This window comes from Vitis vinifera, chromosome 1 (assembly GCF_030704535.1).
Source record: "Vitis vinifera cultivar Pinot Noir 40024 chromosome 1, ASM3070453v1".
Lineage (NCBI taxonomy): Eukaryota > Viridiplantae > Streptophyta > Magnoliopsida > Vitales > Vitaceae > Vitis > Vitis vinifera.
Window position 1 is genome coordinate 3,173,942 of NC_081805.1, and position 12,362 is coordinate 3,186,303.

The following is a 12,362-nucleotide window of genomic DNA, read 5'->3' on the forward strand; positions in this document are numbered from 1 at the left end:
CCTTCTTGTAATGCTAAGAACTCGGACTTTCATCCCTCTCTGTCTCTTTCTTTCCTTTCCCTTACAACTCATGAGACAGATATTGAGGTCACCCTCAATACAGAAGTGAAGGAATACAAATTTATCCATACGTTAATTGTTTCCCCTATTATGGACCACCAGTCAATGCTTTCATGCTTATTGCGTGCATCTACATGATCGGTGCTCATCAATGACAACAACAAGGGCTCACCCCCTTTTTATAGCTTCACACCAAACACCATCCTTCTACTTATGACATTTATTCCACATTCATTTCTGCAATATACATTATGAACGCTGTGTTGTAATTTGTTCCCATAATAACTACTATCATCAAGTATATATCCTTGCTCTGAATCTTGGGCTGGGCCCTGGTAGTGATTAACTTAAAGCCTTGTTAACAAATCGAAGGTCCAAGGTCCAACATCTGAATTATTGTTGGACTGGGAGTTGGCCCAGTTAGCCCCCCATGCATGTGCAGCCTTTAATATCTAAAAGGAGAGGGGTAGGTGGAACCGTGGAAGGGGAATGTTGCTGTCCACCACAGGACTACATTCCTCATACATGTTAACCTACTCTGCAATTTGTGTGTAATTGGGAGGACCACCTTGCAGCATTAAATAAGACCCCCGTTGCCAGTATCGTAAATCATGATGACGACCTTAAAATTATACCCTGATAGAGAAATACTGAGAAGAGAGTTAATTGGATTCCAAATCCAAACCACTAGCCGACGAAACACGCGGCTACCATATCACTCACCCCCTTCCTAACTTCTTCCGCCGCACAATACGTGGCGCTTTTCCACATCGGTTTCCCTGCTTTTCATCTTTCCTGTTAAACGCCCACACACTCAGACTGCTACACCTTTTTCCACCATATCCAAACACCCAAACACTATGATATATATGGTGGGAGAATATCGAAAATACCCTTCAATAAATTGACTGCTGTATCTGTATCACAGGCTCGATCACCTCTCTCTCTCTCCACTCTAATGTATTTTGTCTCTCTGTACTTTTATCATATGACAAGACAAACATACACTGGGATATAAGCAGTGGAAAATGTGAAAATTTGAATTGCCCAGAATCCATTTAAAAATCAGACTCCAGCACTCCTTTAGTAACTGTATTATGGAATCTCAACTTCAAGTTCTCATGAATTATTGATTTGATGAAGACATGAATCAACTGTTTCATTGGCAGGGGGTGAACCAAAATATTATATAGTCTATGGATCAGACGGCTATGATCATCTGACTGAAGTTAGTTGTGGAAGAGTAGCACATTCGGGTTGAAGATAAGAGAAAAAAATTAAAAAATAAATAAGGAAAAGACAGGTGAACAATCAGATTTTACTTGTTATGGGAAAATGAGGTACAGCACTGCAATAATGGAAAGCAAAATTAAACAAAGAAAAACACTACATGGATTACCACAATTGCAAGCTGGGGATTGAATTGTCAATAAAGTCGATACTGATTAATACTGCTTTGAAACAAATTAACAAGCTTCTCTGCATTCTTCATCACCTCTAAAAATTGGGTCCTGCTATGTATTGATGCAGTACTGTAGAGACATGAATCTCTCTTTCTCTCGCTCTAATTACATTGCTGCCACTCCTTTCTTTTTTCTTCTTCTCCATGTTTAAAACTAGAAAGGTTTATGAAGAGATAACACAGAGATTGAAGCAATACAAAGTCACCAATATTGATCAGTACTGTAGAGCCAAAATCTCAGCTTCTATACACATCATGATCGTCCTTTTTTTTTTTTTCTTTTGGATCCTCCATTCATGGAAAGCACTTAAGATACCAAAATACCCCCGGTTTTCTGCCTAAAATTACGTAAATCCATCAATATACTATCAAAAATAATAAGAAAAACGCGGGTATTTTGGATATAAGCTGAAAAAAACAAAACAAAAAAATCAAAAAAAGAAATTTGAGAGAAATAATTCTACTTGTTATGAAGAGGATCTGGGCAACTGGGTACTCTTCTTTTGCTCTCGTCAAATCCTTTTGCAGTTCGGTTAAAAGCAAAAGCTCTTCCATTGAAGAACTTGCGGAACAAATCCTCATTGCTCTTCCTAGCTTTCATTTGGTGTCTCCCTTTCTCCTCTCCGACGCCGTTTCCGGGAAAAATCCGCATCGCCCCAGCTTGGCAGTCGCAGCAGAGCCAAATATGGAGCAGCGAGATGATCAACAGAACCACCAGAGAAGAGAACATGATTCTCCTGCCGCTTGCAAACGACATCGCCGGAAAACCAACATAAAGTTTGACAATCACTCTCTGTTGAAACAGTAGAAAAATTTAGGGGTGAGATTGTTGTCTTCTCAGGACAATGGCCTCCCCCTCTTTTTCTGTGTGTTTGTGTGTCGCAGAAGAGGCTATTTTGGGCGAGAGCGAATGATAGAGAGAGTGAGCAGGAGAGGGAGCCTCATGGGTCATGCAGTATTTCATGGGCCCACGTGATGAGAAGAACAGTGGTATTCTACTTCTAGCCTTAGTCTTTTACCATTTCGGCCTTCCTTCACTGTCAAATTTACTCAACTACCACTTACCACCAATCACAGCATCGCGTTCAGCTTTGCATGTCGGTGATAAAATTAAGGAGCCAAAAAAAAAACAGACCCACGCGCCTCATGTTACTTGGTCTCTGGAAATACAAAAATAGAAAGGAAAAAAATTCTCGCTTTTTGAGTGGTGAATGAAATGATTTTGTGACGGAAGGGGTAAGAAACAAGCAACATTACATAGATGCTGAGATGTATGTTTGGAGGGTAAGACACGCGCCATAAAAAATCTGTCCATAATATGTTAGAAAGGATTAAATTAAGGTGAGGGTGGCCGAGAATCTCGCCACGGTGTTGGAGACTTTGTTTGTCGACGTACGTAACAAGGAAATGTGACCCAATTGGCCTCGTACTATCTAGGTATCAATTTTGATGCCACTCCTGTGACCACTTCAAAACCCTAATCTCTCTCAATCCCCCTTCTGTTTTTCTTGTTTCTACAACCCCAAAAAGGTTTTTTTATTTTTTTATTTTTTTATTTTTGAAAAAAAAGCTCTTGGCCCCAAGTTGCGAAAGACTCAGAGTCAATAGCCTCAAACTCGAAGACAAGGCATTCAGTACCACATCAGTAGACTGAGATATAGGCCTATCCTAATGGATGATAATGATAATAATAGAAGTAATACATCAGCTAGCCTTCGGTTGCCAGGCTGCCAATAGCCCACGATCCACTAGCTTACATAAACTTAGAGCATGATTAGTAATGAGGACCCCTGCATTTGGCCAAGGTACCCACCACTGGTCCACTGCTTAAGTCAAATTAATCGGTTCAGACCATGTGTCATGAGCATGCAATTGGTCATAATTTTGAATTTTCTATATATTAAAATCAGAATACAAGACAGCGTGGTCGACATAATAACAAAATTACAAGGAGGTACGGCCAGTGTTCAATGAAGAGTCATTTCCTTGTTCGCTCACCACAAACCCAGCGACCCTAAAGAAAAGGGGACTCGAATTTCTCTCGGACGAGTTGTTGGTCATTTTAGATGAAGCCTAGGGGGCTTTTAATTTTGTAGGCATGGGGTTGATATGCTATTTGATACAGCGTGGACTACACGGACTATTGTATGGGAAAATCGCCTTTTTATCAGAGTTTGAACCATGGGAGCAGTGTTTCGTGACTTTCGCCCTCGTCCCACAATGGGCAAAAATAAAAAGAGGGGCAAAAATAAATAAAAAATAAAAAATTAGAAGGAAAAAAAAAAAGTGGGTTTTGTTTCGGTCTGTCCCTGAAAAGGAAAATGGCACCAAACCCCAGTCTAAAAAAGCCTATCTGATCCTCTGCTTGCAATAAAGTTCAAATCTTTTAGCTTCTACTTGGACTTTGTACTCTATTTTCATCTTTTTCTCCTTGTATCTTTTCATCATCTTGGGTGTCCTGTGCTGCTTCATTTGCCCTTTTCTCTTCGCCTTTACTCCTCATTTTGCCTCTTTCCCCTTGCCCTACTCTACTTCACTTCTCTCCATTTAAATGCTCCCTCTGTCTCCTGCATTTTCCCTTTCTCCTTTGCCTTCCTCTCTCTTGCCTTTTCTGCATCCTCTGCCACTTTTGATCTTCCTGTCTCTCACTGCTACATCTTGCAAAAATTTCGAATTCTTTATGTGTAGTACAAGAAGTCAGTTTAAATGTTTTGCCAGTGTCTTGAAAAATAACAAGAAAAAAAGAGTTGTTCATATGGGCACGTAAGATAATCAAATGGGTTGCTTTGTATGTTCACTTTCTAATTTATCCTTGTCAAATTGCTGTGAAAGGGAAATTGGGCTGCTTCAATTTTCTGGAGTCAGCAGGGGACATTGGGAAGCTTGACAGTTAGTTGCATCGCAGAATCAATAGACTGATTTAATTGTTAAAAGTCTGCCTCACTCTTTAATTGGCAAATAATTAGTAATAAAAGCAGTCACATGCCATCAGAAGTAGTTGGTATTTAAGGTTTTTTTTGGTTGAGTTGAGCTTTGACGGGCCCAATGGTAAAAATATGAAAAACAATTCAACTCCAAGGGAGTGGTGAATGCTTGATATTGTCCAGAGGGATTCTACAGTGGTCATTTGAAACATTTGGTTAAAAATCCTCACATGAAAGAACAGTGAAAACAACCAAAATCTAGAACTGGGGCAATTCTCTCTCTCTCTCTCTTTCATTCTTTTTTTTAGATGGCTTCATCTTATACTATGGATTTTTCAGGTTTCAAGTATGATTAGAGCCACTAGTTTTTCATGGAAGGTCTCAAAGCACTTGCATGAAAGAAAGCCCGCTCTTCTTCTTCTTCTTCTTCTTTACTCTGCCATTTGTATAACACTGATTACCGTACTGACGCAACCCTAAAGAGCTACTTTAGTATCTATCATATATATTTTGGCCCATTTTGATTTTTTGCGCAGTCTATCTATGCATACTTTAAACAAATTGGATTTCTGTTGATCGACTATTTTTTTGGGGACTGACTTCTTTTGCATCTGGGTTAGGCGTCCCAGCGAGACAGCCAAATTAGATGCCAGCATAGGCTTGTAGAATTGATATGGAATCAGGGATGTCTGCCCATGTTTCGGCTGACATTTCACGCCTGACAATGTCCTAAATTTTTTACCTTTTCAGACTGATTCTGGCTCAAAAGAAATTTTTAAGAGCTAGACTTTACGAGGACTCCTGGAACTTTTCCTATACACCCCATGGGCTGGTGGATTGTTTCCTCTTTCAAAAGTTTGTCTACTCTTGCTTCCCATTTGATACCGTACAAGTCTTCTCGGCTTCTTCTATAGCGTGGACGTGCATAGATATAAAGGCTATAGACCTTGAAAAGTAACAATCACAATCCCTGAAATCGCCGGCATGGATTCTTGTTGCCCTTGCCAAAACTACCAAAATTCGAAAGGACTGGAAAACTCTAGATATACAGCATGTCCAGAAGAAAGATGAACTTGGAATTTTCATTTCATTTTAATTTTACCTTTTTTCATTTGGATCAAGGAAAAAAAAAAGTGAAAGAAAAAACAGTTTGTGAGTGTTTACCTTGGTTAGTAATTTCGAACAAAATTCTTAAGTATTTCCTAACTAGGTTTTTCCAAATCCTTCTTCAGACTACTTGCCTAATAAAGATCAAAACATTGAATGTTCTAAGAAACCAAGGTATGTAGTTGGATGGTATTGAATCAACCACATTATTTAAATATTGTTTTACTTAAAATATTTTTTAAGGAATTAGGAAGGTTTAGGAAGCATTTTTTTACTAAGTGTTCAAAATACCATGTTCGAGGATTGATTTAGCTTCAAGTTGGATTGATTGAGGTTGCACTTTCTTGATGAAATCTCATTCGTTGGATTAAGGGTTTTCTTCATTTAAAAACCTAAAATTGTTTCATGTGTTGTAGAGAGAATACCAAAGAGATATAACAGCAGTCATCCCCTTTGGTTTTTTCTTCTTTTCTAATTTGGTGTGTTTGGTTGTTAAGAAAATCTAACTTTCCTATCGTGTTCTAAACTGTTTTTAATGAATTTTCTTGAGAAAAAAAATGGATCGATTCTTCATTCATTCGTATTAATTTCTAATTTATTTGGATTTGAGTACAAACTTATTTTTTTCTTATGTGGAATCAAGAATATGGTGAGATTGACCTTTGTGTGGACTCCAAGTGTGTTCTAGAAGAAGAAGGTGAGAAGTTGAAAGTAAAATGTATTAGTTAAGTGGTCTATGAAGAATTGGTAGGTTTGAGCTAAGTAAAACCTTGTATTCAATTTTTGTTCTTCATAGTAAACGTTTTTTTATTGATTGTAAACCTATGGTTTTTTATCTTTCTGAAGTTTTTTACATTAAAATTTGGTGTCATTGTCTTTTTCTCTTATTCTAATTTTTGATTTATTTTCAATTTTTGATATCATTGGTTACTTGGACATATATATATATATTGAATGAGAGAAAAAATGAATTGAAACATGTGTGATCATCCATTTGGTGTCTTGAAGAATTTTTCTATTCATTTTAGTTAACGATATCTTGTGGTAATTGGAAATGAGTTAAGGAGATTTTTTTTTTTTAGGAATTAATCTTGGAGAATGTCAAAGCATTTGCATATAACTTACATTTGAAATTTATCGGGGGAGTGTTATTATATATATATATATATATTATTTATTTATTTATTTTTTTAATAACCGTGGATGTCCGAGTCAACTTACGGGCACTGATGGCCCTGAGGGACCCTGAAGTTATATGCAAACCCCGAGTCAACTTATCTCGACTAATCCTATGAGACCCTTAAGTTAACGACCAAGTAAACCTCTAATGGCCCTGAGGGGACTCGAACTGATGACCATTGGGGAGCAAACCCAAAGTCGGACAGGGAGTGTTATTATATTCATACTTGCTTGTGAATTTTATGCTTAATTGAAAAATTGGAAGAAAAGTTCATAGATATTGAAAAATTCTAAGGTTAGATATATGTTAGGAGACTTTTTTTTAAATTATTCAACAACATCTATTCACCCTCCTTCAAGTGTAGTTCATCATTGAGATTCACATTTCACAACTAAAAAAGGTAAATGTAGTTTGGACTTGAGTTAATTTTCCCATTTATGGTTCCTTAATTTTTACTCCCATTTTATAAAGTAACTTAAAACTAGTTCTAAGTAATCTATTATCTTTTCTTTTCCTTTGAAGTTCGTTTAACTAATTAAACAAGAGAATTCAAGCCATTTCTTTTCTTTTACTTTTCATTTTTTTTCTCTTTTTCCTTTTTTTTCTTCTCATACTTTTTGAGGTACAACCTAAGCACCAAGGAAAAGGGAACAGTGCCCTAGCTTTCCATAACAGAATTTACTCCTGCATCTTGCCTTCAACAAATATTTGTATTCACAACACCTTATATCACTAAATAACCAAAATCTGCCAGTACACAATTGCACTATACTATCATAGAGGCAACACAGACTCGTAACATCAAGAGACAAAACCCAAAAGCTACCCAGTCCTTAATTAGTCAAAACTATGCATACCCAGTCATTCCAACAGTCGAGCTTGCACGATTTGCTTTGCGGACTGCTTGAGTATCAGTAGCTTTTGAAAAGTACATGTAGTAATAGACATTGAGAATCATTGTCGCAACCACAAACACTGCTCCAGCAATAAAAACACCCTTCCGCAATGTTTCACAGGAGAAGTTCTGGGCATAAATCATTCCTCGATACTTTGTGTGATAGGCATTCTTGGTTGCACCTGCAATTAGACATGCTTCTGCAACCAGAAAAGTCATCCTGCAGATGCACAAACAGTAAGAAGTTCTTAGATTTCAGTATCATTGAAGCTGGCAAGAACAATAAACTATATAATCTATCCAGATGCCAAATTAAACAGAAACCTTCACATTTGGTTGACCAAAAAACTATCCCAACAGTTACCCTTCCAATGATCATATCCCCTTACATAAAAATCAGATTTTATTACCTATTACAAACAATTTGTAAAAAGGGGATAATTGCAAAAAAAATATGCATAGAAGCCTCTAGTGCAACAAGAAGAGTATAAATACTCCTTCCAGTTTGAATAACTCACAAAAAAAATGTGAATATCAGGCACAGATCAGATTACTCGAATAGTACTGCATCAAATTACATTGGATTCACTATTAAATTAATTTTATTTGAATAAAAGACCTGCCCAATCTTAGAGATCAAGAGGTTAATATTGATGAGTGATAAATAAAAGGGCAAAGTCCCAGATAATGTCCAATATTATCATCACAGAAGGATGGAAGGATGATGCACAATATGTCAGATTTCTCACCACGATGAGACAAAATAGATGATGGACCAAGCCCGATTTCCACCAGGAGCTAAAGGTCTCCCAAAACACATGCATTTTGTCACACCCATGAGTAGTGATTCACTTGTCAGAAGGAACAAGAATCCGCCCACCCCATAGCCAGTGGCAACATCAGAGTTGTAAACACAGTAGGTAGCATTTCGATCATCTGTAACTATTGTACCCTGTCATGCACAAAAATAGCTATCTTAATACTACAAATCAACTCAATAAGTAGCAAGACCCTGCAGATTATTGGCAATAAATACCAAACCAAACTCAAAGTGTGCTCACACCCTACCGGCAGCAAGGAAGAAATTGGAGTTGTGGGATGTAGTATACTACAAATTTGAATTATGCCTTTACAGTACAAGAGTGATGTGGGACCACATACATTACCAAAAGGCTAAGTTAATGTGGGTAGAGGTAGCCCCACATATAAGTTCTACCATCACTGGAAATCAGTCCTATGTTAGACACTCCCACTCAATTGTTGACACCCACATCAGTGAGCACAGAGTGAGTCAAGCCAAACCTCGCTCTGATACCAAATGATGCAGAACCGCATACACTTCCAAAAGTCTAAGTTAATGAGGGGTAGAAGCAAGTTCACACATAAAGTACAACCGATGTTACCAATCAACTGATGTGGGACATTGGAGTTCCGTCAATCCTATGTCAAATAGTGTGTAGAACAAAATTCTAGTTTATCATTGACCTGGACAAGATCTGATGATGCAGGAGCAGTACTGTCCTCCACCGATAATCTTCAATAAAGCAAAACTGATTTTAATTTCAGGGATCTTGGAGACTGATGAATGTATTCTTCCTTCCTTTTCTTTCTTTTTCTTCTTTTTCTTTTCTTTTTTAATCATTTTGTTCCATTTTTATCCAGACACTAATTATTTTGGAAATCTTTATGCACACCACAACTAATTAATTGGAGTGCAGCAACATATTGAAATTTCTTCATAAACCATAGCCTCACCATTAGTGTGCCCAAGGTTTTGCCTTCCCTTGCTAGACCATCAACCCGCCTAAGTTAGAACCCAAGCAAAAGATGATAACTAGGCCCTGGCATGGAAAAAAAATGGAGTTCCAATTGTCACCTGAAAGTTGTTTACTAAAACATTTCATAGATGCTGGGGCAAGAAAACAATTACTGGCAGGAGAACTTAGACAACCAAATGATCCCTAGGGATTTTTTCTGCCAAAGAACAGCACATTGAATGATCTTAAACCTCCTCTGTGTGAGTAGCTTCATGATAGCCAATAGTGTCGGTGCACAAACTCCTGGAGCCAGGTTCACTACTGATCTGGTCCAAAAGGACTGAATAGTGACTAGTGGATCCACCTGCGGCCGTTTAGTGTCAGCACCAAGCTGTAGCCAACTATGTCCTCCTACGTTCAAGTTTGAATCAGGTCGAACAGGACAGACCAGAAAATGATTGGCCTAAGGCTCAGAAGAGGAGGAGAGGATGGAAGAGATGAGAAGAGAACCAAGTGTGTAGGTGTGGATCAGTGAGGGGTTGAGCTTCAGGGAACAGACTTTGCCTTTCTTGAATGTTGAGACTCATTTATATAGTTTTCCTTCGTTGTGCTATGATTGGCTAGGTAGGTGAAAGGTCAAAGTCAACTCTTGCCTCATGAAGGGGTTGCTAGTTGGGCAGGTATCCCTACCACAGCAGGGAACATCTGGGATATCAGGCTAAGTTAGTTATTGGCTGCTCAGGCATGTATCAAGCATTGACCTTACTGTACCAAGTCATGGAGGGTTTTGCAGTTACTGGGTGTTCCTGCCTGGCTTTCCTGGCCTAGCAGGTGAGATACCAGTACCATATGCTTTTGCTCAGCTATCTGGAGACATTTTGCACACAGCGGGTCAGCTCTAGGTATCGCCTAGGTAAAGGGACCAGTCACCTGGATGCATGGCCAAACCCGGGTACATGACTCTCACATAGGTTTTCAATAGTTTTCATAGCAAGGGAGCATTCCTGGTCAAACAATGCCTGTTGGTTATAGAAAATCATGAGTGTATGGCCAATCCCAGGTGACAGTGTTTGAGCATGCTGTGATGCATGTATTTTTCAGGGATACACTGACTGGATGCTTGCACTTGGTCATACAGTTCAGATAGATCTTACCAGGGTGGGGGAGGGGGATATTCACCTATACAAGCTTATCTTACCACAATTGTTATAAATAATAGAAGGTTGGAAGCCAATAATTTATACGCCCTACATGAGCAGTTTACTTGGTGAAAAGATGGGGATAATTGCAAATGGAAAAGCATCTTTTGTCACATCAAACATTTAAGTTATTTAGAATTAGTTTTTAGCATGTAGAACAACTTAATCTACTATGAGTAGAACAGCCACTGGTGAAAGAAAGAAGCAGAATATAGAAGGGAGAGAATCACACAGATTTGACATGGTTCCCTATACTTCATGTATGCCCACAGGCCACATCAATTCCACTAAGCACTGATGCGGAAAGAAAATCAAGTAATTTGCAATAGCCCTGTGACACTTATCAAATACTTGGTCCTTGCATGCATCCGAATGATTCCAAATAACACAGCCCCAAACCTGGTTATAAAAGTCTCAACCATGTCTCATTAGGAGTTAGCATGGAGGACAAACCAGGTTTAAAATCTTGCACTGGAAAAAAACTTGGGTGCAATTACAGAAATTCCAGAATCACCCTAGAATGAAATGGGCAGGGCAGAGCAGGTTTCCCAGTTTAACATGTTCTATTGCCACCTCTATTTTAGACAAAGTCCCCATATCAAAGGGCAAAGAATCCAAAACCCTTAAATTGTTGGCCTATTGTTGCCAGTTATTTTCTCACTTATCAAAGCCAAGAAAGATACACAATCATCAAATATCTAAAAAAAATTATCCATCACCATAAAGTGGGCGGCATTAGACCAAACTTATCCAACTAAAAAAGACAAACAAACTTTTTTTCTTATATTAGAACTGAAAGACTCTTGCAACTTTGTGCCCAATACTCCCTCAGAAGCTATATAATATTGCTGAAAATTTGCCAGTGCCAATATAAATAGTACACGCACTCCTCCACATTTCATAGAAAAACTAAGAGCCGAAACTCATCATCAACACATTTTCCCTCCATAAAATCATTTTCAAAGCACAGATCTCTAGTAATCAGATCTCAAAAACCCTAATGCTCCAATAAACAAACACAATCAAGCATTTGTAACAGCACAGATAGATTCAAACAGAGAACGCGGTTCACACTGAAACAGAAACCAAAGTACAAAATGCAAGAGCGAAATGCGCATAACAAAACCCTGACTTGGATCACAGTTGAAAGAGTAATAAAGACAAAGAAGGGCTTACGACGCTTCTGCGGCGCTCAGCAGCAACGGCAAAGCCAAAGGCGACGAGACTCAGAACCACCACAACTAGATGGACTAGAGTGGAACCCTTTCCTTCTCCCATCTCTTGGTCTAGAGAGAGAAAGAGAGGGTTTCAGAGAGAAAGAGAAGGCGAAAATAGAGAGAGAGGTGAGAACAAGAAAAAGCAGTGTGAGACTGTGAAGAGCGCTTTAGTTAAAAGAGTGAGCAGTGTGAAGTGGAAAGCCGTGGACACCGTTTGGGAAAAAGGAAAATGGTAGACCCACTCCAAGGAAAAAAGAGCGTCCACGACACGCGACTTTCGAACAGCTTTCTCATTCACGATTCAATTCCTTCATCCAATTAAAAAAAACTTGGTTGCCACCCGGCGAAAAACGTTTGGTAAAATATTACTCCTACCGAAACCATCCTCTCATCCTATTAGATCTTCCCAAATGCATGCTTGATCTGGGGCCCAGCGCAGCTCAGCGTATGTCGGGAAGCGACAAGTATTATTATATATGTGTGTATACACTGGCGGAGCCAACTGCCAAGGCTCGGGCGGGGGGTTGTTGGGGCACGCCATGTTGCCCCGTCAATTTTCCA

The 12,362-nt window shown here is 38.7% G+C and overlaps 2 protein-coding genes across 2 annotated transcripts; both read right to left on the reverse strand.

Moving 5' to 3' along the window:
• Window positions 1–1,364: 1,364 nt before the first annotated feature.
• Window positions 1,365–2,485, reverse strand: LOC100249076 (CLAVATA3/ESR (CLE)-related protein 27). Its single transcript, XM_002282595.4, has 2 exons — window positions 1,987–2,485; window positions 1,365–1,860 (listed from the first exon to the last, which is right to left on the reverse strand). Exons 1-2 carry the CDS (start codon window positions 2,277–2,279, stop codon window positions 1,830–1,832), a joined length of 324 nt encoding a protein of 107 aa, XP_002282631.1. The 5' UTR covers window positions 2,280–2,485; the 3' UTR covers window positions 1,365–1,829.
• A 4,939-nt stretch (window positions 2,486–7,424) lies between these two features.
• On the reverse strand, window positions 7,425–11,999 carry LOC100243921 (uncharacterized). Its single transcript, XM_002282606.5, has 3 exons — window positions 11,761–11,999; window positions 8,378–8,580; window positions 7,425–7,848 (listed from the first exon to the last, which is right to left on the reverse strand). Exons 1-3 carry the CDS (start codon window positions 11,860–11,862, stop codon window positions 7,581–7,583), a joined length of 573 nt encoding a protein of 190 aa, XP_002282642.1. The 5' UTR covers window positions 11,863–11,999; the 3' UTR covers window positions 7,425–7,580.
• Between the last annotated feature and the right edge of the window lie 363 nt (window positions 12,000–12,362).

Bases quoted from the DNA above. Each gene is read 5' to 3' on its own strand.
- LOC100249076 (XM_002282595.4), bottom strand. From the start codon at position 2,279: ATGTCGTTTGCAAGCGGCAGGAGAATCATGTTCTCTTCTCTGGTGGTT. The intron at 1,861-1,986 runs GTAGAATTATTT...ACGTAATTTTAG, and splicing joins CCAGATCCTCTTCATAACAA to GCAGAAAACCGGGGGTATTT.
- LOC100243921 (XM_002282606.5), bottom strand. From the start codon at position 11,862: ATGGGAGAAGGAAAGGGTTCCACTCTAGTCCATCTAGTTGTGGTGGTT. The intron at 8,581-11,760 runs GTAAGCCCTTCT...TGTGCATGACAG, and splicing joins CTGAGCGCCGCAGAAGCGTC to GGTACAATAGTTACAGATGA. The intron at 7,849-8,377 runs GTGAGAAATCTG...GTGCATCTGCAG, and splicing joins ATCTATTTTGTCTCATCGTG to GATGACTTTTCTGGTTGCAG.